Source organism: Drosophila simulans, chromosome 3L (genome assembly GCF_016746395.2).
Source record: "Drosophila simulans strain w501 chromosome 3L, Prin_Dsim_3.1, whole genome shotgun sequence".
In the NCBI taxonomy this organism is placed as follows: Eukaryota; Metazoa; Arthropoda; class Insecta; order Diptera; family Drosophilidae; genus Drosophila; species Drosophila simulans.
In genome coordinates this window covers 20,642,281-20,670,273 of record NC_052522.2, presented here as the reverse complement: position 1 = coordinate 20,670,273, position 27,993 = coordinate 20,642,281, and the positions used below count along the sequence as shown (strand labels likewise).

Genomic DNA, 27,993 nt, shown 5'->3' with positions numbered 1-27,993 from the left:
TGATCTTTCCCATTGTGAAGAGTTAGTGTTCTGTGGTATTTATTAGTGCTTTTGTGCTACCTCATTAGTATGTTTCTGTCTGTGCTACCTGGCAACACTGGCTCTGCCGCCGACGGCAAGTTTTCCCTGATATTTGTTGCGAATTGTTATAAAAATCGATCGCAGATTTTTCCGTATGCGAATGCGATAAATAAAGTGGCACAAAATGTAAAGATTCAAGTCAAGATTATATCGGTAATCGGAAAGAACAGCGAAAACGGTGATTGAAACGTAGAAAAGTGATCAAAAATGCAAATGCAAAAGCGATTGCCCGAGAAGTGAGAGGGTGTGCGTGTGTGCTGTATGCTTGTGTGCGTGCAAAAAGAGCTGCAGCAAATTAAATATAAATAATAATGCCCAAGTGCCGTTGGTTGACAAATAATTGTGGCGCAAAATCATTAAATGATTTTCAAGACGTGTTTAAGCATTGGCAGCGGAAATGTTTAATGGTTTTTAATTGCTCTAGCGGTCGCTGCCCCGGCGCTGTGCCTATGTAGTGTGCGTGTGTGTGTGATTGAATGAAAGAGGTGGAAAAAGAGGAGAGTGTAAGAAAGAGGAATATGCAACAACTGTGCGATTTTAGTTATCGATGGCATTTTTTCGGCTATTTCGAGTGTCCGAAAGTCAAAATCAGAAAATCTGATGTGTACACACACATTACTGCCCAGAAACAGAGAAAACGGGGCGAAAGGAAAACTACGAAAGTGGTTGCTCTGCCATGTAGGTGTATGTTTGATGCGTGTGTGTGTGAGAGGAATGCTGCTGCCCGTCTATGTATCACGTTTCGCACTCTACATATTTGCGTGCGTGTGTGTGCCATGCAGTGTTGTATAGTGCATAATTTATGGAATTTCGGATTTCCTTCGAGTTTCGTTTTAGTTTGAGATTTTTCCCTTAATTTAATCGATCTATGTGCTCGGTCTCTCTCTGTCTGCCTCTCGCTCAAAATGGTTGCATCCCCAAGAGATGCACAAAGAGCGAGCGAGAGCGAGATAAACAGACGCCGCCGCCACTAACGCACACGCACACCAATGCATATGCAGTTAGCTGGTAAAACTTGTTTTCTCCCTCTCTCCTCTCTCGCACTCTCTGCTCGGCAAAAAGAGCAAAAGCCGCTATTCGAATTCGGCCGCTACTCGCCCTCTTCTGCTCTCTCGCCACTCGCCGCTGGCACAACTACACTACATACTGGCTATATACCATATATATGGCCGATTCAAAGCTAGGCGAGCAAAATTTCCATTGTGTGTGGCGACCAGCGTTCGCAGTCGGTTCGAAAATTTCTGACTCGTCATTCGTGCGCAAAAAACACCAAATACAGCGCAAGAAATTCAAGCCTGAGTAATAGATTAAATATTAATAAAAATATTTTGAACTACTCTTATTTTTCGAAACCAAAAAATAAGCGCAGCGTCGAGTTTCGCGTGTTCACAGTACGTGCGAGTGTATGTGTTGGTGTTATTCTATTACTCATCTTAATTTGCGCTCTATAAATGTGTAGTTTTTTCGGATAAACATAAATTAGCTGGGTTTGAATTCGAATTCAGCCGAAAAACTCTTACCTATTTTATTTTGTCTACATCAACGATTAACGAAAATCCAACGACTTTCATCGTCGTTTGTGTGTTTCTAGAAGTAAATGTGTGTGTGTGCGGTGTATACTCGCTGCCTGTGGCTGAAAAAAGTCAATTTCTGAGTCGCTCTCTCTCGGCTTGCTCTCTTTTTGCATGAATGAAACAGCGAATGAACGAACCCTTGTAATTGTGATCTATGTGTGTGTGTGATTGAGTGAGTGTAGCAACAAATAAGCAAGTTAAAACAATAAGAAAATAAACTAATAAATGCAGCTATTTCGGAAAAGGAAACAAATGACGAGCGGGAAAAGGTGTGCTTAAAGTCTAATTCTTATATTCCAGCTTTAACCAACAACAACAAAAGCAACATGCTTAATTCGACAGTATGTGTGTTTCATTGCCAAAGCAACGTTTACGCTTACATACTCTCCCCAGAGAGCGGATAAATACAAAATACACATAATAAAAATCAAAACCAAACATCAAATAGCAAATTACAAACAAAATCTAACACCACAACAACAACCACAAAATATCGAAAGTAAAGAAACGAGACGAAAGAGAGCTCTTCATTATTTGTGTATCCGTGTGTGTCGTCTCTCTCGCGTGTGTGTCCGTGCCTATACCGTTGTGTGTGTGTGAGAGTATTGCTGTGTGCGTGCAGCAGAATCAATAATAAAAAATAAAAATCCACAATAAAAAGAGCAGAAAAAGCAGCAAGCAAATGTGCAAAATACTACAGAATATCAAAATCAACAACAAATAACAACACATCGGATAAATAACAATAATAGCAATACACTATAAGCAAACAACGTTGAGAAAATGAGGTGCTGCTGCTGTGCGAAGAAAACAAGCCAAGAACTATGACGCATCAAAATCATCAGACAAACGGCGCAAGTTTGGAGGATTGCCACACAAACTTTTATGCCTTGGTGAGTACTGTGTTGTTTTTCTGTGCAATTGTTTCTTATTTTTCGCAATGGGCTCAATTTTTTTTGCTTCAGTATCTAGGTCAGTGAGGATGATTCAGGAGGGGTTGGTCTCGAGGGGGGCTTATTGGCCTGCGGGGGTGTGTCACCCACTCAGAGACAACAATTTACATTACCGATCATGGGATCCTCCTCTCCGTTACCCCTCTCTCGCTCGTCATCTCTCTCTCTCTTATCGATTGGCAGCCGAAATGTAGACGCCGCCGGTCAGACACAGCTGTTTATCGTTATCGCTGCAGATGCTTCGCAAATATCCTACAGAAACTTAAAGTAAATGCAGTCACAAGAAAATATGTTGAAAGCAACTATCGAACTATTTACCATTTCTAAAGTTTTACATTGTGTCTTATTTCATTCTTATGGTCAATTGCCAATTTCTTCTTTACTATTTAAACATAAAATTGTGTCAATTTACGCACATAAATCCGAATGTTATGTGTCAGTATTCAATAAGTCATTTATTTAAATAGACATAGTTTAATCATTAAATTGTAATTTTGTTGTTTTTAAAGCAATCAAAACGGTACTGAATTTTTGGTAAAGTTATAATATAACTGACCATTTTCTTAAAACGTTTAATTTTATGTATTGCATTAAATTATTACAATTATAAATTTACATTTTATAAATGCTCATTCAAATTTAGATAGAATTTTTAGTATGAGACGTGTAGCTTTCAGTTCATTCCAACATTTATTCTGCCCAACGTAGTGAATTTCAAGATACTTGTTATTGCTAGAAACCTGTAGTAACTGAAAGTAGGAGATTCCGGGTGTTTACTGTAGCAGTAAAAACGGGTGTCTTTGTGGCAGCCCACAGCGATTGTTGCTCTGTGACTTTGTGGGTAGCTTCGTGACTGCGGCTCGGTGACTTTGTGGCCCATAACAGGTTCTCCTTTTCCCCGAGACCCAAAGTCGAAACTGAAAACCCAAGACCCGCGACTGAAAACTGAAGACTCGGGGACTACGACTGACGACTAGTTTGTCGGCCCAGCTAGTTAGTGATTGTGCTATTGTCTCTCCGTTTTGGCATATTTCTTTAATGAATCTCGCGTCGAAAGGAGGAGATAGCAGAATGAGAGGGGACGCAGAAGCCGAAAAAATGAAACAGAAATGCCGAATGAAATAGTCGAGGAAGAAGTGGAGGCGATGACGACGACACGACAATGCGTACAATACAAGTCAACGTGCTCCACTTCCCCGCTCTCTTTATTCCTCTGTGTCTGTGCCTGTGTCTGCTTACAACTCTCTTGCAGAGTTTGGAGCAGCAAGAGAGTTGTTCAGGAGGGGGGAGTGGGCCGACGCCAACGAAATAACGAAACAATAACAAACGCCAAACTTTCTCTGAGCGAGATGGAGAGCGTGGCGACAGAGCGAGACGGCGCGAGAGAGCAGTTTGAACTTGAGAGGCACGCGCGCGTGAACAAACACAAACACAGGCGAATGTCGGAATGATAACAGCCAGAGAGAGGGAAACACGACCTCCTCTCGTTGAAGGATTGCAAAAAGCGAGAGGGAGAGGAAGATAGATAAAAGATAGAAAAACTCAACCCACGAGATAGCTCGACCAAAAATAAAAGACAAACCAACACGAAGCGAAGAAAAAGCAGCGAGACGAAATGAGAGCGAAAATGAAAACACACACAAAAATGGCAAAAACGAAGAGCAGCCAAGCAAGCAGCGAAAGAATGTGGAACATACATTTTTGTCGTCAAGACGGCGGAAAAGAGAGGGCTTGAGAATTGAATTGGGGAGAATGGCCGGTTTGGGGGAATACCTTTCGGCTTTGATTGTGTGTGTGCGCGGCCGCCCGCCTGCCAACAAGTACGATAGTGTGTGCGTGTGCTTGAAGGTGCAGTTATTTATTTTGGCGCCATCTCGCTTTGGCCCATTGATTTCGCACTGCTTGCCTGCCTTCTCACTCGCCACTTGCCACACTAGCAACTTGTTTCCATTTTCAACAATTCTACCATCTTAAAACATCTATAAGTCAAGTTTCCCCCACTCAAACAGTCTACAACTTGGAGCTTAGTTTCAAAATGTTGAAATACACAAGTCTTGCGATTTTAATAATCGTTGACAAACTTTTGTTTCATACGCCTGCACGTTGCTTTATCGTTAAAGTATTGACAGATCATTGCGATACATACATATTTACATTAGGTTTCGCTTTACGACTTGAATTATTGTCGGAGGCGCCTATAGTTCAATGGTCACGGTTTAGAAATGTACTATTTAATATTAGCTTGTGGGTTTGGTTGGGCTTACGTATTGATTCGTTCCGTTGTTGACAGACATTTTACATTGATATACAATATTAATATTCAAGTTGGTGGACTTATCCCTTTCTTCCCACGTAGCAGATGATAATAAAATCGGTATATTAATCGAAAATTCAAGTCTTGTGTGGAAGTCACTAGTATTTTTCGTTTGTAAAATTGGGGACTAGTGTATAAAGCCAACGCAACTCTGCAACGGAAGCAGCCAATGACGACCCCAAATGGCTAAAAAAGCTAAAAAGCCAGCAAGCTACATAAGCCCAGTTAGTCAGTCACTCATTCTTCTTTTTCTCCGTGCTTCTCTCTTGGTTTTGCTTTTTGTTTCTTCTTCGGTGCCCCAAGTTTCTCATGTCTCTGCTGCAGCTCCTCTTTCGCTCCCCCTTCTTCTCCACCCCTCCTTTCCACCCTCTGCCGTTTTTTTCGTGCTTTTGTTTTGAGTTGCGAGGCAGCGGAAGATTTTCGAGCTTCGCTTTGGTCGTTTTATGCTTTGCCTGTTGTTGCTGCTGCTGCCAAGTGCAATGAGGAATGTATTTTACATATGTGTGTGTGTAATTTGAAAGATTTCGCAACACTGGTAAATTAGTGGGCAACAATTCAAGATGATTATCGTTTTTGCATAGATTGAAATACACTCGGCAAAACTCTTAAGTTCTTGAAGATATAAAATATATATATCTTAGATATAGATATATAAAATATAAGGTCCTATATAGAAGATTTCTGAATTATTTCATTTACATATAAGATTAAAAAGGCTTATCCATTTATTGCTTGACTTTCCATTGATTTCTCAAATCGTGACAGAATTAGCAATTCGTAATTGAATCTAACGTCATCGTTAGTATTTGCGTTTTATGCAAAAACCGATAAAACAGTTTAATATCGTAATCGCAGTGAGTCAGATGGGGTGCGATGAAGGCTTTATTTTTAATACCTACGGAATTTATCGATGTAAAAAGAGCAGTTAAGTTTTCACAAACTATTGTGAAACAACAGTTTACCTATCTATAGTACATGAAATGGAATGGACTTGTTGGACTTGTTTAATTGCTTTTCTTATTAAAGGGATCTAAAGGTGCTTAATATTTAACTTAAGCCTATATAAGTAGACGTAGGGCTTAAATCGGGAATATTCATATATATTATTCACATTTACTACAATATGTTCGTGTATTTGTAGCTCTAGTGACAAATATTTCTCTGCATATCAGCAAGATCAGCTATCAGTAAATATCTACATAAGTAAGATCGCAACGGAAATAAAATAGGTTGTTATTGGTGAAGTTTATCCAAAGTCTCTTTAAGATTTCTCCCCAGCAGCTGCCATACAAGTCTTAAATTAGGAATGCGTTATTTTCCGTACGTCATTTATAAGAAGATTGTACAGACACGGAACTTTCGTCACGACAGGGCAAACAAATGATAGGAACTTACAAATGTATATGTAGATAGTGCAGCGATAGTTATCAGTTGAGTGTATTACAGAACCTATTTGGCATTAGTCTGGCTACCATTACCTGCTTACATACGCATTTATGACTAATTCCTGCTAACTCTCTATTAACCCATTACAGACTGATTTATGTGGAATAAAGTGGCGGAAGTTCGTTAACGGGGAGCGACCGAACGCATCGAGCGATCCTTTGGCGGACCCGATCCTGCGCTCCTATTCGCGATGCATCCAGGCGGACATGCTGTGCGTGTGGAGGAGGGTCCAATCCACGAAGACGGACAACGCCGACCCGAATGCCTTAACCTTCGAGATGACCACGTCGACCAAGGTCCACCCGCCCCTTTCGCTGGCCGCCGCCAAGGAGCTATGGATCTTCTGGTACGGCGAGGAGCCCGATCTCAGTGAACTGGTCGATGCCGAGCTGCTCCGAGTGGCGGGTAAGTTTCTAGACCGAAGACGGTTCGAACACAATGTGTGTAGCTATGAAAGCTAGTTAGGACTGATTATAAAGCGTTAAATTACATAAACCTGTCATAAAGCACCCAGGTTTTTGTAGACCGGTACTAGCTACGAGGTAACCAATATGACATTTTCATAGAAGTTTCTGAATAGGTAAACCTATTTACCAGTTAAAATTCTATGTGTTACATTTAAGATCGATTGTATTATTTTCTTGCTCTCCCTTTCTCTCCCACACACACACACAGGCACTCACATACTCGTTCTCACTCACACATCCAAGTGGGTGATGAATTTAATAAAGCTTCAAGGCCGCATCCATCGCATGCAATTGCAACAACAAATTTTGCCATCTCTTTGACTGGTTTGTGTGCGTGTGGGTGTATCTGTGTGAGAAAAGCCAAAACAAATGCGACACACAAACAAACAAACAGAGAACTCGCGAAATACATTTCGATTGCGGCAGATGATTATTATTATTGCTCTCCTGATGCTCTCCACGTTTTTCTCCATCCCCTGTTGTTTCGCAATCTTTCTCCCTCGCCTTTTCATTTTCCTTTGGCTTCATTCAACTCACATGGCGTCGTATTGAACCGTCAGCAACAGAAACGAGAAAGAAGGAAAGGAAAAAAGCAACAACCGTCAGTCGTAGGCGGTTGTCTCCTCTCTTCCGCCGACTTTCACACGGAAAATAAAAAGTTCTATCCATATGTTATACACATGCATTTTTTTCGGAACAACGGTTCGCAAAGGTTCAAATTAAATATGCAATTGATCCAAAACCGAGTTCAAATCGAAAGTGTCTTATAAACATGAATGTATATATAGTTCCTAACTAGATTAATTTATTATGTTGAAAATAATTGAACTTGGCTTTCGAGTTTGCATTAAAACCCCCAATAAAGTCCTTAAATCTTATTCCTTTTTTCCTTGTGCATAAAAGAAGGAAAGAGGAAGCAGTAGTGCCGAAACGTCACCTGTCATTTGCAATGTTTTCGCTAGCTTTCTCTCTCTTTTGCTCTCCGTCGCTCTCTGGTAATTATGCAAACGAAGAAGAAAGGTGCTCTCGCGCTCTCCCTCCTGCTCTGCGCCCCTCTCGCTCGCTCCTTCGAGGGTTGTTCAATATCAATACACACTACTGGCCTTCGAAAGAAGCTCGTTCTCTTTCCCACACCCTATCTCCATTTCTTTCTTCTCTTATCAGCCATTGCGTGTGGCTACTATTTATTCAATATTTTTGTTATTGCCTCATTATCTCTGACCACTAACTACGTACTACACTACGTACATTGTTCAACGTAGAATTTGAATTTAGGTTTCGGCTTTTCCATGGCAAATTCCATTACCCACCAAGCAACCGCAGGTCGCCCGAGATCCGTAATCCCGTTATCTGCAGACCACCCATTTAATAGATATTTCAAAACTTTAATTAAATATGATTGTTAAAGAGTTCTCAATGTTTCAAAGAATAACTATTGAAGTTTAATGGTTCCCTATTATCCAGTAATTGAAACAATACAGAAGAACAAAAATGTGAAGGCTATTACTTCAGATCATAAAGTGGAACGCTAGCTAAGGAATTCCCAACAATTATTTTGTTTTCAATTGGGAGCCTCGTCTTTAAAATGTATTCAATTATAACATTTAAGTTTAATTAAGTTTCCTATATAAACTAAAAGTATCTTACAATTCCCTTCTTATTCATTTGATAATGCATAATTATAAATAAATAGTACAGCGTATGTAATACACGTAATTATCTCAATAGTTCATATTTCCACTTAGAACTACAAATTTTGCATCCGTGTAGAGCTACAGAAGTTCTCCCTTGCCCACCGTTTCTCTTTTGAAGTTCTCCGACCGAGATACGAGATAAGGAAGTTTGGCTGTATCTTTTGTTATCTGCCTACGTCATTGTGGCCCAATGAGTTTACAGTTAGCTTGTTCCGCCGTCATGCGTTAACCCCTTTTTCAGGCGCGCATTTTTTAGCGTCTGGAGTTGAGAGTTGAATGCACGTCGCTTCCACCGCTGATGAGATTTCGCGTTGTTTTTCGTGTTAGCCTTTGTCATTGCGTTATTTTATTTATTGCACTTTTAATGACAAGGACATTGACTAATTGCATTGACATTACTTTGTCTGCGTTTTTTGGTCGAATTTTCGTATGCTTTTTATAGCCTTTTCGGCCATAAACAACACAACTGGCGAAAAAATTGTCGTCTTGTTGGTGTGTGTTCGTGTGTGCGTGCTCGCAAGTGCGTGTGAATGAAATTCTGAAAGAGTGAGAAGAGAGGCGAAGAGAGAGCGCCTTGTAGTTACTGTTACTGTCTCTCTGATTTGCTGTACGTGAAAACGGCAACGCCGCAAATCTCAGCCAGTCAGAACAGTGGCACAAAAATAACATTTACATGATATTTTTCAAGCCTTCTAAATTTATAGAAATGCAATTCAGATTTTTCCGTAAAATGGTAGCCCTATATTTTTGCAATTAATTTTGATTCAACATTAGACCAAGCTTGGTTTGCCTTATTTTTAGAGAGAAAGTAATATGTGTAATGCACACAGATTATGCCAAAGTATTTTTTAGGTTTTGCATTGTAGAAGAATAAATCATTTTAATTGAATAGGGATGAATTTATCATGTGTGTTTCAAATGGTGTTGTTTATTTAAATACGCATTTGACTCTCACAGTAAACTAATTTACATAATGGCTTTATTCCTTCCCTTCCTGCTGGTTGCTTTTTCTGCGATTTTTTTTTGTTTGTACCATTTTTACGTAGATGCTGTAGAATTTAAGGAGATCCCTAATTACCATGTATTCTACTGTTTCGAAACAAAAACAACAACCCACACACTACTTGTTGTCATTGTACTCAAACAGTTTGTTGTTGTACTTCGACAGCATACGATTTTTACCTTAAACAGCTGTCACTTTTGCGTGTGTGTGTGCTGGGGCAGCTGTGTGCGTGTGCTCCACAATTGGAGCCAATAATTACGCGGTGCTCTCTGAAAATCATAGAGAAAGATTCGCAGAGAGATTCTCTCTTTTTGCGATTCTTGGCTCTCAATGAGCTTAAACTGGTTTGCAAGCTTGGGCTTAATTACAATGCGCTTTCTTGCTCATTTTGTAGTTGTTATTTTTAAGTCTTTTGCATTCGTGTGGTTTTACCTGCTTTTTCGTTTCTCGATTTGTTATTGCGCTTACTAAACATTTTTGAATGTGTGTGCGCTCAGATTATTGACCTTGATCAAACATTTGTTGCTGCTTGTTGTCATGTGTGTTCGTTTTTTGTTTTCATTATGTGTCACGCAAATGCAAAACTGCTAAATAACGCTCTCTTAATTAAACGTTACAATTGTTGTGAAATTCTCACACACATTCTTAGAAAGAGAGAGCGGTAGAGGAAAGATCTGCCGCGATAGCAAAATGTTAACCTAAAATAGCAATTTTTTGGGCCACAAACAAGAAGAGCAGCAAAGCTAGTGCGTGTGTGGGTGAACAAGAACGAGTGCACGCCTAGCGGCACTTTGTCTCCCAAACAACCATTCTCTCTCTTACTCGCTACTTTGCACAGAGCGACTTGCCACCTCTCTCTTTACAAACGACGGAGTGGGAGAGAGAGAGAGAGGAGCAGCAACATGTGCACAAACCACACGTGCTAAAAAAAATACACCCACACAGACGGCTTCTACGTGTTTGTGGAATTTGCATTGAGCAGTCGCCGTCGATTCCGATTCCCCGATTCCGATTTACCCGATTACAATTCCTGTTCCGAAGCCAAGAAATTGGAAAAGGGGAAGATCAGGATATTTAGCAGCTATGATGGGGAAATAAAATAAATTCAACAATAATTCAAGAACGTTTCTCTTGTATACCTTTGAAGCCAGATAAATAAATGATTTTTAAACTTTATTGGAAACTATTTGAATGAAACAAAGTTTGTAGGTATAAATTCTACAAAAAGAAACCCTTTACTTTTCAATTGTAATAGTATACAATGTTGCATATCATTTAAAACAAAATAATTTCGTGCTATTCGAAATTTAAAAATCTTATGTGAGAACATAGTATTTTGTTTGCTGGAAGTCACTCTTTTGCTTCTTTGTTTTTTTTGTTTGTCCCGTTTTGCTTCACTCGACTCTTGATTTTCTTTTGTTTGTTTGTTTGCCGAGAGAGCCGCTGAAGTTGCGGTTGTTGTTGCTTTTGTTTTGCCTGGCCTACCCTTGCGGACATTTATTTATAATTTTTGGCGAGCTTTGAACTTTTCGCCGTTGGGTAGTGTTTCCGTGTGTGTGTTCGTGGTGTGTGACCTGAGAGAAGAAGAGAAACGAAGAAGAGCCGGCTTGCAGGATGAAAATTGGATGTGTGGGCATGGGAACGTGTAGATAGCGGAATAATAATAGTGGTGTGGAAGTGGAAGAGGACGAGGATGCAGAGAGGAAGCAGACTCTCACGCACTCACACACACACACTGTCATAATCGTACATTGCCCTTTTATGCCGACGTGTGCGTGTGAGTTTTTAAGCGTCGTTGTAGAAAAAACTCACGCTGATCTCATTGAAGGGAAAAAGTAGTAGCCATAAAATGGAACAAAAATAGTTATTATGTATACTGCTAAGCCATTTTTGTTTTGTTTGCTATTTGTCCGAGTTGTTTACCTTTACGTAATTATCTGTGCAACATTGTTGACCAACGAAGGCAAAAAGAAGAAGCAGTGGAAATCAATGCAGGCGTGGGAACCGAAGAGAAAGAGCGAAAGAGAGATTTACCCCATGCATATGTATATTCGGAAGTGTGTATGTGTGTCCATAAGTGGTGGGGGTGGATGCTTGGAATTTTCCAAAAATTTCTAGACTTTCCTTTTTCTTTTACAAATCCTCTCCCTCCTTTTCCCACCCTCTTCTCCTTTTACTCTCTGCCTTTTCTTTATGTTTCGAGTGTTGGCACTTCCGCTTCGGATTTTTGTGTTGTTGCTTGGCGGTTTTTTGTCTCCACCTCTCTTCACTTCTCACGCTGCATTTTTACATATTGCGCTCTACACATATTTTCATCTTTATCCACCGCTTCTTTATGCTTCTTTATTTCTGGCCTTCTCTGTGAATCTCGCTTTCTGGCATTCTACCCATCTCGCTCTATGTTTGTTTGTCATTTTCCTACAAGAACAATTCAAATGCAAAACGAAAACAAAACAATAACAAATATGAATAGCCTTAAAAGTTTTGTTTTTCTTAAGGCTTGCAAGACAGAGAGAAGAAAAGTGGGTGGGAAAGAGAGGGCAAAAATGAGAGGTTGATTGTTTTACGTTGTAGACGCCTCTTCCATTGTTTCTATATTTGCTATAAATTCTTGTTATTTCCTCCACTTGGTTTTGGGTATTTTCCACGTTTACATTTTAATGATGTTTAGATTGTTGACAAATTAGAGAAACACACCCACCACTTGAAGATTCATTGCGACCTAGAGCATAGGAAGCTTTTTACATATAGGAATCTACGGATTTTCATCCTCCAACGCAAGTGGAGATACACTGATTTTTAACCTTAAAGGTCTACTTACATAGATTATTATTATTATTACCCTTACATTCGATCATTAGGGTTTCATTGACAAGCTACATACATTTTTTGGATTGCCCAATTACTTTTACCTATTTTAAAGGTTTTGAAACGAGACATTTTAAGCGAGAATATTCAAATATTTAAATATCTTAAGGAATGACAGTTTTTGAAGGACTTTATGAACCTTACTAAGACAATTATATTTTATTTTCTAGCTAACCAAGCGCTTTGGAATGGCACCTGGAAAGGAGCTCTCACCTACGAGTGCCGATCGCTGCTGTTTAAGGCGCTGCACAATCTTATGGAGAGGTAGAAGCATAGAGAAAGTCAATATCAAATTCAAACTAATGCTTATAATCAACACTTTCCTCAGATTCGTGCTTACCAAGGACATTGTGCGCTTTGGAAAATGGTTTGTGCAGCCCTGCACTTCCAGCGATCGCCTCTTTGGACGCAGGTATGTGACCGTAATGTAAGATTTAGATAGAGACTGTTCGGATGAATGCCCTAACTTTTGTGAAAATGCTTAGAATTGTTTCCAATTCACAATATGGCAATATCCTAGAATAATGAACAGGAACTCTGTGCAATGGCATTGAAGCTTGTGGCATTGCATCGTTCTTCCTGCGACATTCCTAAACTATTTGATTCTATTATAACAAATTCAATTGTGCATCATTGTTCAGCTTAGTCATTGTATTGAATTTAGTAGAAAATGCTCCGTTTTCTATTTTTAAAGAATATATATTATTATATATTACTCTTCTATGAGACCACATTTCCTAATCATTTATACTCTCTTTGCAGCTCCCAGCACTTGTCCTTCTCATTTACGTTCTTTGTGCACGGCGACACCGTTTGTGCCTCCATAGATTTGCGCGAGCATCCCGCCGTGCGTCCGCTGACCAAGGAGCACTTGACCGAAGCGGCGGCAGCCTTTGCAGCGGCCAGTTCTCCGCCAGGATCAAATGGATCTGCGGCGACAGCAGGCGGAGCAGTGCCTAATCCTGGTCAGGATCCAAATGGAGCCAGCATGGATGGACTGGAAGGCGGAGAGGGAGCGACCAAGGCAGCGCCACCGCCGCACGCGCGAAAGGTTATGCTAGCGCCCTTTGGAATTGCGGGCATACTCACCGGCAATAGCTATAAGGCCAGCGATCCCATAGCCGAGAAGATCCTCGAGGATTGGGCCTCGTTTTTTCCGCTGTGCAATAAGGACAACACGGATGTGCCACCCGTGGTGGAAGTGGTGTCGGGTGAGTAAAAAGCTTTGGATTAATTTCTCTCCAGGTGTCGAATATAATTGCTTTAATTTTCATCCCCAGGTGGTCATAAGATGTATCATCCCACGAACTACGTACTAGTCACAGACCTGGACGACATGGAGCACATGGAATTCGTCGAGATGCAGAAGATGCAAAGCTCAGTGGCCGGAGCGGCGGCCGAGTCAGCTGTTCTGGCCTCGCTTTCTTGCCCACCGGGAGCAGCAGCTGCTCCTTCATCCATGGGCGCAGCTCCATCTGCAACAGCGGTTCCCTTGGGTCCAGCTTCCCTCAATGCTCCAGCTTTAGCAGGAGCAGGTGTCGGAGCCACCGCATCTTCCGCCGCCAAAGAGATATCCCGCAAGGCAGCTCCACAAGCGGTCAGCGCCCTGGAACGTCTCGCCTTCCAGCCCTACTACGATCAACGGCCCACCTCGGGCTTCACCTTCAATACCAACAATACTCACATACCCGCCTCGGCAGCCGTGGAAATGCCGGAACGAACCTGGCAGGATTGCGTGATGAACACACTCCATGTGGATGCAGCGGCGGCAGCAGCAGCAGCTGCTTCGTCTACGCCCGCCTCGGGAACTGGGTCATCATCCGCGGATGGCGACGAGAATGAGCAGAATAAACCGCCGCAGGACTCCAAGCAACTGGTGCAGCAGCAGATCCAGCAGCAACAGCAACGCCAAAAGCTCTGGAACTTTGTGGATCCCATGCAGAAAGCACCCTGCATATGCACCAAGTGAGTTTTGATATCTTAGCTCCTTAAAAACAATAGAGGACTTTCCCTGCCATGCTATTTTCTCTCTATATGCAAGGGTATTTATCCAATCTCTAGAAGTTTTCGAATTGTAGTTTAAGAGTCTGGAATTATTCGAGAAAATATTTCATTCTTGTAGTTTGTATCTTCTTAGGAAGTCTTTTAGACTTTGCATTTTAAATGTGTCTTTATAAATGAATAGTATAACATAAAGTTATATACTTGAAGTTTACCGTGTTTCTGTTTCAATATTTTATTATAGTTTAAGACAGCTATTGCAAGAAGAACTTTAAGCTTACATACATCTAGAGATTTTGAAAATACCCTCATTTTTTTTTACTTGCGCGCGGTTTTTTGTTTTTTTTTGTTACCCTTTAAAATCTTCTTGCTCCCTCTAATATAACAAATATTTTTATTATATTGCATATAAGATCGATATAAACTTGATGTAGTGGAGATGTTGTGCTCCCTTCAGAAATTAGAAAAAACCCAATAAACCAAAACGAACCCGCTTTGATGGCATGCTAAAAAAAGTACCTTTACCCTAGAAACAATATGCAGTTAAAGGCGGTAGTTGACCTTATGTTTACTGTTATCTCTGCATGCGATAGGCAATAGATTTTTTGCGTTTCCTTTTTTTTTCTATACAACTTTCTTTTGAGTTACCTAACCCACACAGCAGCAACAAATAATAAAAACTTGAGCCAAGCGACAGAGCTACGAAAGTGAAGCGTTAAAAATATTGTGTTGCTAGTGTCTAAACCCGAACAAAACCAAAAAACAAATTTCAGCGCCCAATGCAGCAGCAGTAGCAACATTAGCAACAACAAGCGACCGCAGCAACCGCTGGGATCGCCTGCGCTGCGAGCAGCAGTTACCGGCGGCAGTGGCAATAAGTCGTCCTCGTCATCATCTTCATCATCGTCGTCGTCGTCCTACCAGCAGCAGCATTACCACCAGCAACATCTGCAGCAACAGCAGCAGCAGCAGCGACCGGGAACACCTGTGCTGCCGGCAACGGCGGCCACATCATCCCACCATTCCAGTTCCCTGGGCAACACTAGCGCCTCCAATTCTTCCGCGGCCACTCCCCGGCGTCACAATGTGCCGTTCCACAAGCGGTTGCTCCATTCGCTGGCATCCACCGCCTCCTCCACGGCCTCCACCTTTAGAGCCAAAAACCACAGCAACACCACCACAGACACCAATATACCAAAACAAAGGTTTGTGTGTTGAGTGGAGTGAAGTGAAGTGGCGTCTGTTCATTATAGCCAGTGCTGCCTATATTTTAGGTTAACGCTATTCAGTTTTCTCTTTTAATGTACCGTTGCGATCAAATAAGAGCACTATGGGATTAAGTTTGATAGATAAACGTTTTGAGATATTTCACTTTCGAATTCTATTACTCTGCAACAATTGACTTTGCTACATCAGCCACCTTTTAAAGATTTACTTTGCTTCTGAATGCACCCAAAAAATTATAAAAGATACATGAAATATGTCATAAGAAACTATATTTCAAAATCTAACAATCATTTACGAAGATATACATGATATGTATGATCAGTTGATCAGTTTCAGCTTTCCAAAATAGAATTGCTGATTTTCAAATCTAATGCAAATGTCTCAAGTGCTACTTTTTTGACTGCTACTGTATATATACCACCCGTCCTCTTACTTTCGCTCTTTATCCACATTTATATTATTTTCTTTCCACTCTGTTCACACGCTCTGTTAACCTTTTGATTTCTTATGTTTTATTATTTTGTTGGTTGGTTTTGAGAATATTATTTTTGCCCTTTGCGAAATACACTGGAATCAAAAGAGGGGCGCATTTAATTCACCACGCCTCTCCCAAAAAAAGGAGTTAGCACACACAAACATTCACGCGTCGTCATCTTGAAATAACAATTCCTAATTCCAATTCACTTAATCGTTCTTGGTAATTGGTAAATTAGCTAGCAACATTCAAAATAAATTAAAACGCAACGCTACACAAACACAAAAGACTGCAAGCAACGGCATTATAACAAATTGTATAATATTTTCCATATCGAGGACGAGGACATACAACACGTTTTGTAGCACCTAACTAGCTTAGTATATCCACTGCCCCCCACTCTCGTACACCCCGAACTCCACTTCCCCATTGCCGTTCTCATTTTCTCATGGCTCGACTTGCAAATACTCGGTACTCGATACTCTGTATTCGATACTGGATTGAGTATGAGTACTCAGTTCAATACTTTGGTTTTGGTGCCGCATGTATCTTTGTTTCGATTCCTTAAGGTTTTATGCATTTTGTGGAATGATTTTGGTTTTATTTGCTGATTTTCTTTATTGTAAATAACAACAGCACATAATGTATAAACAAATTGGGTGTTCTAAATATTTTTAAAGTTTACAAGAACAAAATAATTTAGTGCCTTAAAACTAAATTTAGAATATATCGATATCCAAATTTTATTTTGAAATTTTGTATGACACCACAATAGTTGGAATTTTCTATATAAACTTTAACAAAGTGCACCTCTTATAAATTATATTATTTTGCAGCTGTAACGGTTTTGTTTAATACATCTAATCCTAAAACAATGGATATGGTTTTATGATTAATTTTGCTATGGCTATTTTTGGAGCACTTCTCCTGCTGAAGTATTCCGAGTAATAATATATATATTAAATAATAAATACGCGCATACCTGTGAATCCATAGCTACACTATACGTAGATAAAACATTGTACATAACCTTTCGAAAAATAATGAGACACCACCTGATCTTATGATAATTCTTCCCATACGCTAATTCCATATGTACACGTTTTTCTATTCCGACAGACATCTGGGAAACACGCCTCATGGAACACCACACGGCGGCGCCTCAACGTACTCCCGCAACTCCTTGGGCGGCGATTCCTCGATGCCGGTGGCCTCCGTGGAGTCACCGGCAACGCCGGCTCCCTCTCCGCATCCGAATTCGGCGCACTCGCAACCGACATCCGTGCCGCCCGCTGAGCAAGTGAGTAAAAGTGACGACCCAAAAACCAATGTGCAGACCCCTAGTCAACTTGTTTCACTAACACGATGTCCACTTTTGTCCACTTCACAGCTGCTCAATATGAGTCCCCATGCGCCAACTTCCGTTTCCAATCTCCAACAGCCGCCGACGCCTATAGACCACCTGCTGGACAAGAATACACCGGCGCCAACGCCAACGGACCAGCACGACAACAAGAGCATTACGGCCTCGCCCTATGTCCATCAGACGCCCAGCGTGGAGCCGCCCTCCTATACGGATCATGCGGCCGGCGGAGGACCAGCTGGTGGCCAGAGCCTTGGAACGGGTCCAGGTAGTGTGCCCACCCAGCAACCGGCTACGCCCACAGCAGCAACGTCAGCTGGTGGCGCCGGATCTGGCGGACCTTCAAATGCAATTGGAGGGAATGCGGTTGGCACTATAAGTGTCAAGAAGCTTGAGATGCAGCAGCAGACTCCATCGGCAGCTATGGCCATCAAGCAGGAGCCTGGTGCTCAAGGTCGGGGGGTCGGAGGTGTTACCTCCACCACGGAGGCCTTGAACAACTTTAAGCGACTGTACAACCCGCCAAAGCTGACGTTAAAGGATCCGGATAGCTTCTACGACGGGGAGTGGCTCAAGGAGGTCATCTATGACTTTCAGTACCAGGAATACTGGTAAGTATAGACTTTATCTTTCTAAACAGCGCTCTAACATTGATTTTTCACAACTACAGGGACTATAGCACGGTGAAACGTCCGAAAATGGAAAAGCAACGGAAACCTAGGTATGCCAAGAACCTCTACGAAGGACAAAACCACGTGAAGCCTGTGATGCCTTCGCCAGGATCCGTTTATGGCTCGCAGTTGCTCTCCTTGGATGAGTCAGCAAGCGCAGCAGGAGGTGGCGGTGGAGGACAGGCGGCGGGCAGCTCCGGCGGTGGTCTAGTGGGCATTGCCAACAGTACTGCCAGTGGCAGTGATGTAGAAGCCGATGGCAGCAGCTTCTTCCAGGGACTGAACATTAAGACAGAGCCCGGATTGCATTCCCCCTCTTGCAAGGAAACGTCGAAATCTTCGGGCGGCAACAGCAGCGGTGGAGGAAGTGGTAGCGGTGGTAATCTCTTCACAGCTGAAGGTTTGAATCCCTCGCTCAACGATCTGGAGCAGTTGTTTGAGACAAGCTCGAACGACGAGTGCAGCAGCGTGCAAATCCACACACCACCCGATTCCAACAACCCCTCGAATGGCGGCTGCAGTGCTGTGACCAATACGATCGAAGACCTCAAACGGAGCACAGCGGTGGCCAGTGCTGCCGTAGCAGCGGCAGCAGCAGCTGTTGCCTCGGGAGCGGGCAATATCCAGGCGGAGGATCTTACCAAGATGTTTCCCACACCACCGTCTCACGAGCAGCAGCACCCGAACTCGAGTCCCTGTCAAACGGACGTTGCTATGACGGATCTCAGTGTGGACACCACCACAACCATTATAACCAGTAGTATCACCACTACCTGCCATACCACTATCACGAGTAGTATCAACACCACCACAACAGCCTGTAGCAACCCAAGCAACAGTATTATGCTGGCTACCGCGCAAGCCCCCGTCACCGTGGTGGCCATCCAGACTGTCTCCAAGATGGTGAAGCAGGAGTATAACCTGGAACTGGGTAGCCCTATGGAAGAGCCCATAAATGACTGGGACTATGTGTATCGACCACCGCAACAGGAAAAGTTTGTGGGCTCGACGCGATATGCTCCATTGACGAACCTCCCCAGTCAGACACAGCCGCCGCTGACTCTGCCTACGGGATGCTTTTATCAACCCACCTGGAGTAGTCACAAATCAAGAGCAGCAACTTTGGCTAAAGCAGCGGCAGCTCAACAGCAGCAGCATCAAAAACATCAGGCCCTTCAGCAGCGCATCCAATTGCATCAGCAGAAACTACAGCAGCTTCAGCTCCAGAATCAGCAGCAACAACAAGCGGCAGCCGCAGCAGCAGCGGCGGCAGCGGGAGGTGTTGGCCATCAGAAGCACCAGCATCAGCATCTTCATGATCTCCTGTCAGCGGCGCCGAGGACACCATTAACGCCCTCTACTGTTCCGCAACCGTTGAGCAGTGGTGGCAGTCAGTATTTGCTGAATCAGTTGAATTGCCCACAAGCGCCACCTGGCGCCTCCATGCAGCAGCTAATGCACCGAGCGGGGATGTCACCAATTTCCCCGGGACCCGGAATGGGTCCGTATGCCGCCAGAAGTAGTCCAATGTCGAGGGCCACCCCCACGCATCCGCCACCGCCATATCCTTATGACTTGGCTGTGGCCAGTCCAGCTACCTCCACATCATCGTACTTGAACCGGCCGCTTCACTCGCAGGAGCATCCGCACATGCATGGCATGGGCGGCGGAGCAGCGGGAGGTGTCGGTCACGGAACAGCAGGTGGCGGGCACATGGGTATGGTACCGTACACTGGCGATGCGGGCATTGCCAGTGGTGGAACAGCGATGGCAGCCGGATCCTCGTCTTTGCTTCAGGAATTACCAGAAGTAAATTCTGTCCTAGTTAACATCCTGCTGTACGATACCGCCTTAAATGTCTTCCGGGATCACAACTTTGATAGTAGCAGTGTGTGTGTGTGCAATGCGGATACGCAAAAGATTGGCAATATTCGCGGAGCGGATTCCGGAGTATATGTACCCCTGCCCGGGGTTAGCTTCAATCCTTTCCCTTCCGGAGCTGGAGGCGCTGCGGCTGGACAGCGAATGCTCAATGGACCCAGTTCCGCCGGTTTTGGCGGCATGCGGATGATCAGTGCCTTTGGGGGTTCGCCAGCCTCAGCCTCGATGCCCGGAGCTGGCTCCGGACATGGCCATGGTCCAAATGGTGGCTCCAACTCGTCGTCTTGCACGCCGCCCAGCAGTAATCCCCATATCACCGGCTATGTGGACGATGATCCAGTGGAGTGTACGTGTGGTTTCAGTGCAGTGGTTAATCGAAGACTCTCTCATCGCGCTGGACTCTTTTACGAAGATGAGGTGGAGATCACGGGCATCGCGGATGATCCGGGCAGGAATAAGCAGCCCACGTTGCTCAGTATCATCCAGAGCCTTAGCAGGAAAAACCAAATCAAGCAGGGACCTGGAGAAACAAGCTCTGCCTTGGATAAAATCGGAGCGGGAGGATTGCCTGGTGGACAACTGGAGCAATTGGCTCACGCTGTATTTGACCTGCTATTGGATCAGTGTTCTATCATCCAAACATCTAGCAGTTCGGTGCACAGAGCACTTCAGTCCCATCGGAGGCGAATGTCCCGCCAACGAAGGATCTTCGGTACCAATGGAGCTCCAACTGCCTCATTGGCATCAATTGCAAATGTTCTAGAGTTTATGGATGCACACGACGTCATAAGTTTGGCCCTGGAGCAGTCGAGATTGGCATTCGAAAACCAGCGGATGGACAACATGATGGACTTCCATGGAAATGGTAGCAGTAGCTCGCATCAGCAGCAGCAACTCACAGCTTTCCATGCACCACCACCTGCTTTGCGTCACAAGCTAGCAGGTATTGGCGCTGGTCGGTTGACGGTCCACAAGTGGCCATATCTTCCCGTCGGTTTCACCCGTAGCAATAAGGAGATTGTACGCACCATGAATGCTATACAGCCGATGCTGCAGAATGCATTCCATTGCAAATCCAGGGGCGGCTCAGGTTCCAAGGATGCCAGTTCGTACAATACGGTGAGTGGACCGCTAACCTGGCGTCAATTCCATAGACTGGCAGGCCGTGCATCCGGACAATGTGAGCCGCAACCGATACCATCCGTGGTGGTGGGCTACGAGAAAGATTGGATCTCGGTGGCACCGCACTCCATCCACTACTGGGATAAGTTTCTGCTGGAACCGTACTCCTATGCCAGGGATGTTGTCTACGTGGTGGTGTGTCCGGACAACGAGCATGTGGTGAGTTGTACTCGCAGCTATTTCCGGGAACTAAGCAGCACCTACGAGATGTGCAAGCTGGGCAAACACACACCCATCCGAGGATGGGATGGTTTCCTTCAAGTAGGCGCTGCTCGAAACAACGTGCCTGCGGATCGGGAAACGACTCCCTTGGATGATTGGCTGCGTACCCTGGAACATGCTGCTCTGGCGGAGCAAATCCGTCGGTATGCAGTTGCCTTTATTCACCAGTTGGCTCCATACCTAAGTCGAGTGCCAAATGATAAAACGCTCTTGAATCCACCAGATGGCACTGGCAACTCACACTCTAAAGGAGGAAGCTCTTCCTCCTCGAATAGCTCTTCAGGCAGCGGATTGCCAGGCGGGGATTTACCCACGGATAATATCAAGCTGGAGCCGGGTACAGAACCTCAAGTCCAACCGATGGAGACCAACGAAATAAAACAGGAACCCGGAGTGGGAAAAGGAGGCGCTGCAGCAGGTGATACCAAACCCGCTCTGATCCTCGGAGATCCATTGGGAATGGGCGAGACTTTGGAGGACATCAACCCGTCAGCCATTGTCCTTTATGTGGTCAATCCGTTCACTTTCGCCTCGGATAGCTGCGAACTGGAGCGTCTAGCTCTGATTGCTCTACTTCGTTGCTATGCGGAATTGCTGAAAGCAGTTCCAGATTCAGTGCGATCCCAGATGAACATTCAGATTATATCGCTAGAATCGGTAATGGAACTGGGACCGTGCGGCAATCGAAAGCGTTTCTCGGACGAGATTAGGTGCCTGGCTCTAAACATATTTTCGCAGTGCCGGCGACATCTGGTGCATGCCCAATCCGTTAAAAGTCTTACTGGCTTTGGTACGGCGGCTAATATGGAGGCCTTTCTCAAGACAAAGGATGAACCCAATCGCCGGGCCTACAAGATGTACACGGCTCCCTTTGTTCTGGCACCAATGCACGAGAGGAATGACAAAACGGACTTCTCCAGATCCGCGGGCAGTATGCATGGCCAGAATGAACATCGTTATTCGGTGATGTATTGCAATTACTGCCTGAGCGAGGATCAGGCTTGGCTTTTGGCCACCGCCACTGATGAAAGGGGCGAGATGCTGGAGAAGATCTGCATTAATATCGACGTGCCAAATCGTGCTCGGAGGAGAAAGGCCCCTGCTCGCTATGTGGCCCTAAAGAAACTGATGGACTTCATCATGGGAATCATCTCGCAGACATCGCAAATGTGGCGTTTGGTTATCGGACGCATTGGAAGGATCGGACACAGTGAACTGAAGTCGTGGAGTTTTTTGCTCAGCAAGCAACAGCTGCAAAAGGCATCCAAGCAATTTAAGGATATGTGTAAGCAATGTACATTGATGTATCCACCCACAATCCTGAGTGCTTGCCTGGTGACCCTCGAGCCGGATGCCAAGCTGCGCGTGATGCCCGACCAGTTTACGCCAGATGAGCGCTTCTCACAGATTTCCATGCAGAACCCGTTGGCCACTCCACAGGACGTGACCTGCACCCACATCCTGGTCTTTCCCACTAGCGCCGTCTGTGCGGTAAGTTTTCAAGCCTAATCTAACACGATTGGTTATAATTGTTTTCCGTTTTCTTGTTCGCAGCCCTTTACGCGCCAGTTCCAAAACGAGCCGCAAGTAGATGACGACTTCCTAACATTCGAGGAAGAGGGCAACGAGGACTTTAGCGATGCGGACATTGGAGATCTTTTCTGGGACAGTAAGTGTTTTTAATTACCAGTCTTCGCATTCGGATACTTAAATTTTATCTTAAAACAGCTCACATGGACAGAGTATCCAATCATGGTAGTCCCGGTCGCATGGATGACAATCGGAGTTGGCAGAGCGCTGGCGGTAATAACTTCAAGTGCACGCCGCCCCAGGAAGTAGAGGAGGTGGGTGATCCTATATATTGGACTGAATTAAAACATTTACTAATTTTCCTTGGCATTTCAGGTTGGTTCACTCAACCAGCAGCCCATATCAGTGGGTTACATGGTGTCCACGGCGCCAACCGGTCGCATGCCCGCATGGTTCTGGTCAGCTTGTCCGCATCTAGAAGACGTTTGTCCCGTGTTTCTGAAGACAGCCCTCCATCTCCATGTGCCCAGCATACAGTCTGCCGATGATATTCTCAACTCGACCAATGCCCATCAGTCAGCCAACGATCATCCGCTTGACTCCATTCTCACGGCGGATGTGCTGCGCTTCGTCCTCGAGGGATACAATGCCCTTTCCTGGCTGGCGCTCGACTCCAACACACACGATCGTCTCTCCTGTCTGCCCATCAATGTTCAGACGCTAATGGATCTGTACTATCTGACGGCTGCCATAGCCTAAGGTCCGGGATCTCAGATCCTTTGGATCACCTAAAAACTAAATCAATCAAACGCAGTCGCATGCTTCCGTTTGCAGAACTTCCACTAGCTATATCACATCTTCAAAGAACAACAGAATACAGAACCGAAAGGATCTGATGCTGAACCAACACCAAGTAACCCTGAATAGAAGTTAACAGAATTCAAAAACACCAACAGAACAACCAGAGCAATAGCAGCAGTTAACGCAACGCACAGATTACTTAGCATAATCAACAGGAAAACTAAACATAAACAGATCACCGATGAGAGCGGCGGATACAACATTATCGTCTACCGATAAGTCTTGAACAGCAACAGCATTACTATTTATTAGTCGTCGAGAATTTGTAAAAGTGTCAAGTGCAAGAATTGTTTGTTTAATTTTATTTTTATACATATACATAGGCTGGCGTTCGATTAGAGTTTAATATTTATAAATATACAAAGAGGAGCGAATGAGATAGCGAAAAGCAAACAACAACAAACAACCACACACATATAGGCATATAGTTCATATATATACAATAGCGGAGTGGAGTTAACGCGAGAAACATATTAGCATAAGTAAAAAGTTTGTACATATTTACAACCAATTCGCCGTAAGCAGCAAACCAGCAGCAACAACAAAGCAAAACAAAAGTGTAATTATACAATTAGCTATTAGTTTACAACAAATTGGAGGAGCAGAGGAGGAGACCCTATTTAAATCTAATAAATTAAATCAATAAATTGTGTAAATTTTGTGCAAAGCGAGAATTAGTTTAAATTTAAATTATACAAGAGGAAAGTGTAAAACAACACCGAACACACGCAATAAACGCCCCACACGACGGAAACAACAAAACATATAATTAACTGAAACGGTATACTGTAAATTGCATATATAAAAACTATATATATCTGGACGCCTAGCGCAGATGATGAAGGACGTAGAGGAAGGAGTAGGAGTAAGTGGAGGACGAGGACAGGAGTAGAGTTAGCATGAGCGGTTAGGAAGAGTTTTTAATTTCGTGTGTTTTTTGTTGACTCTTGTATTCGTATAATCCTAGGGAAACATTTGTACTTCACACAGATACTGAACCCGACCCAACCCAACCCACAAACAACAAACACACACACCACTCACATAGCCAATTTTCTAATAATGGAATACTTAAACGAAAATGTGTACAAATTAATAATAATGATTGTAAAGAACGGGAAAGCTTTCTACACTCACCAACAACAACACAACAACCACAATTGAGTTTGCACGTTAAATCGATTTTCGCTAGGCTTAAGTTTAAAACAAAATCAATTAAGTAAAGAAAGAAAACCAATATTAAACAATGAAATTATTTTTACCTGTGTATTTTAATTAGCGTAAATTGTGTACACCACAAAACCTACGATTACAAAGACGTTTTCTAGTAATTATCAACACCAACACCAACATAGAAACACACAACACCACACACGCGTATCTTTTAAGTAGTTTCGATTTCATTTAGTATTCTTTTTATTTGTGTAATAAACCGAACTTGTTTGCAAACCTGTTTGTTCATCATTATTTCATTTGATTCCGCCTCCGTATTCCGCATCCGTATCCTATCGCTCAGAGCCCCAACTAGCCCAGATCCCACGTAGAATACCCATATCTATATATCACGCAAGTGCACCGCTGTAAATAAGGAACCGCTTACAATCATTTTCTAGAGATCGATATTATCGTGCTTGCCGAGTTTTTCCTAGCTAAGGTTTCAGTTGCCACACACTCTCTCACTCATTTCCCGGGAAACCGAAAAGCCCGGGCGCCAATAAAAGCAAATAATTATAGCAATAATTAAGTGTAAAGCACAACAAATGTTTAATGATTCATGAAAACGGAAAAATTAAATATGAAAACCAACTCGAAACATTTACTGCAACAATTGACAACAAGCATTCATAGCAAACCAAACCAAAAAAAAAAAATATAGAAAACAAATGGAAAAAATATATATGGATATGGATTTAAAACCAAAATGGGAACAGTTTTTTAATAAACAAAACTCAGTTTACGAGTTGAACATTTTCTAAATACGGATTAGATTAAACTAAGAACAACCACAATTCACTTGGAGATTAAGTTGAGGAAATGCGAGCGACTACAAGTTATACACGTTCATTGTAAAGTTAATTTAGGGCAAGTTCCAGGCTTGAGAACTAATTAAAAATTAAACAAACAACACAAAACATAAGAAACCACAAAGCAAAGGAAAATACAAACAAAAAAGTGCATTAAGCGTTGGCGAGGAAAACATTTACTAGCCTAGCCTAGTATGCAATTATTAAGTTAAATTAGTTTCGAGGACATTCGATCGATGAATCCCGAAAAGAAAATCCCCAAAATCGGAGGACGTGGAGCAATTTGAAGTGAACACGGACATTTGTTTATAAAACAAAAGAGCGCATGTTATAGACACCATACACACACTATATATATACAAGTATATATCGAGATTGGTACGAGAACATGAATGTCAAAATCTAGCTACAGAATTGCATATTATATAATATATACAATTAAATTAAAGGGCAAAAACAAAATGTTGTTGTAGTAAAATTACAATTAAGTTTTGTTTTGCTACCAAGTCAGAAACGAAACAAGAACAAAATTGATGAGCAAATAGCAAAGGTCAAAAAGAGGGTCAAATTTTAAATGTGCAAAGCAAAACCGACACAAAAAGGAACAACAAATTTTTTGTAATTTCTTTACAGATTATTGATTTGTTTGGCAAACAGGCGGTAACAAATACAAACTAAAAAACCATTTTTCAAATAAAACTAACATCAAATTCAAAGCTTTAAGTTTTTTTCTTAAACTAGTGGATTAACATGTAATGAACCCTATTGAGATACTCGTCAAAGGACTTAACTTCGTTTCAGGAGGTCTTCAAAAAGATTGCCGGCGATCAATGATCTGGTAATATTCGCGCATCATCTTGGCGAACTCCGGACCTCCGGCGTGACTGCAAGTGCTCCAGCACTGAATCGCAAGATCCAGTTCATAGGAGTTGCTGATTCTCTCCAAGTCGTCTGTAAAGAGCATTCGAAACGATTACATGTTTATTACACACCAGGAGGGAGTTCCTCGACCCTCAGATACCCTTTAATCAGCTCGCGTTGGCGCGAAGGAGAAATTTAAATCATATCCATAGATATTGGCTAGCATAAAAGATTGGCGCTCATGCTTATGAAACATATTGGATGGAGTGCATATTTATATTTTGGATATTTTTTGAACTGTTTATATATTTTCTAATAGCCAAAAATACCATTTACTGTTAGTACAGTGCTCTATAACGCCGCTGGAAAATTAGGAGGACCACAAATTCATCGGCTACTTACTCACGACCATTTCCTTGACCTCCCATTCGGTATCGTAACGGTGGCTTAGGAACTGCAGCATCATCAGGAGCTTGGAACTCTCGAGCTTGGGCCGAATCCTGTGCTGCGCCAGTGTTTCATCGTCCATGAATAGGGTCAAGCGGTTCAACATCCTGGCAGTGTTGTCCCTGATCCCGGTCAGGGCTTTCAAAATGTTGCCTATCGTGGCGAGCGGACGTTGGAGGCGTTGGTACAAGTAATTCAACCGTTTCTCTGTGGACTGGAGCCCCTTACGCGAGTCCGCGTTGTTCAGTTTGTTCTCCGCGGTGAAGAGCTTAAGATATATGGCCCTGATCTGCCTCATGATCGCCTGACCATTGTGGATACCTCTTTGCCACTGCTCCGCATCCTTCCACACCTGCTCGGACATCTCAAGCATCTCGTCTCTGGCTTTGTCCACATTCATGTTCGAAATTGCAAAATTAAATCGAATAACGTTGAAATCAGTTACAAATGAAACGCATACATACGTAAATTAGACGCTACCAGGGCTGCCTAATTAATATTTCCAATAACTTTTCCAGGGCTGCACAGTAATACGCATGCAGGTCAAAGTTTTGAATTACATTTTTCTGGGTATTCAATTACAAGTTAAATAATTTATTTTTAAAAACCAGTTGGAGTGCCTTAATAATCGTTTTAAGCTACAACTTGTTTGCTAGCTCCACACAAAATTCATCAAATTAGTCACTTAATTTGAGAACACCTATTAATTGCAGTGGAATCCTTAAGATGTTCTACCTAATATATAGATTCCTTAGACTTTGTTTTCTAGTTTTTCTTTTGCAATTTAAGTTTCGTCCCGCTTTACCCCTTGGCTCATTAATTTTTTGCCTTACCGATTACATTGCGTG

General features: G+C 42.9%; 2 protein-coding genes and 1 non-coding gene across 10 annotated transcripts; 2 read left to right on the top strand and 1 right to left on the bottom strand.

The window, feature by feature from the left end:
- The first annotated feature begins 44 nt into the window (after positions 1 to 44).
- On the top strand, positions 45 to 25,262 carry LOC6738938 (mediator of RNA polymerase II transcription subunit 13). 8 transcript variants are annotated; one of them, XM_039294060.2, is made up of 14 exons: positions 45 to 207; positions 1,956 to 2,548; positions 6,458 to 6,773; positions 12,571 to 12,664; positions 12,729 to 12,812; positions 13,163 to 13,611; positions 13,681 to 14,365; positions 15,175 to 15,606; positions 17,223 to 17,403; positions 17,494 to 18,077; positions 18,137 to 22,913; positions 22,977 to 23,091; positions 23,151 to 23,266; positions 23,328 to 25,262. In XM_039294060.2, the coding sequence occupies exons 2-14, from the start codon at positions 2,480 to 2,482 to the stop codon at positions 23,709 to 23,711; spliced, it is 8,286 nt and encodes a 2,761-aa protein (XP_039149994.1). In that variant the 5' UTR covers positions 45 to 207; positions 1,956 to 2,479; the 3' UTR covers positions 23,712 to 25,262. The 8 variants fall into 8 exon arrangements, with proteins under 8 accessions (XP_039149994.1, XP_039149993.1, XP_039149992.1 ...); XM_039294059.2 differs by having other exon boundaries at positions 45 to 234; XM_039294058.2 differs by having other exon boundaries at positions 45 to 259.
- Positions 12,849 to 12,990, top strand: LOC120284872. Its single transcript, XR_005544134.1, has one exon.
- On the bottom strand, positions 25,083 to 27,698 carry LOC6738937. Its single transcript, XM_002085696.4, has 2 exons — positions 27,101 to 27,698; positions 25,083 to 26,788 (listed from the first exon to the last, which is right to left on the bottom strand). The coding sequence occupies exons 1-2, from the start codon at positions 27,543 to 27,545 to the stop codon at positions 26,646 to 26,648; spliced, it is 588 nt and encodes a 195-aa protein (XP_002085732.1). The 5' UTR covers positions 27,546 to 27,698; the 3' UTR covers positions 25,083 to 26,645.
- Positions 27,699 to 27,993: the final 295 nt, after the last annotated feature.

Bases quoted from the DNA above. Each gene is read 5' to 3' on its own strand.
- LOC6738938 (XM_039294060.2), top strand. From the start codon at position 2,480: ATGACGCATCAAAATCATCAGACAAACGGCGCAAGTTTGGAGGATTGC. The intron at 13,612-13,680 runs GTGAGTAAAAAG...TTTCATCCCCAG, and splicing joins CGTGGTGGAAGTGGTGTCGG to GTGGTCATAAGATGTATCAT. The intron at 15,607-17,222 runs GTTTGTGTGTTG...CTATTCCGACAG, and splicing joins ACCAATATACCAAAACAAAG to ACATCTGGGAAACACGCCTC.
- LOC6738937 (XM_002085696.4), bottom strand. From the start codon at position 27,545: ATGAATGTGGACAAAGCCAGAGACGAGATGCTTGAGATGTCCGAGCAG. The intron at 26,789-27,100 runs GTAAGTAGCCGA...TGCTCTTTACAG, and splicing joins GGTCAAGGAAATGGTCGTGA to ACGACTTGGAGAGAATCAGC.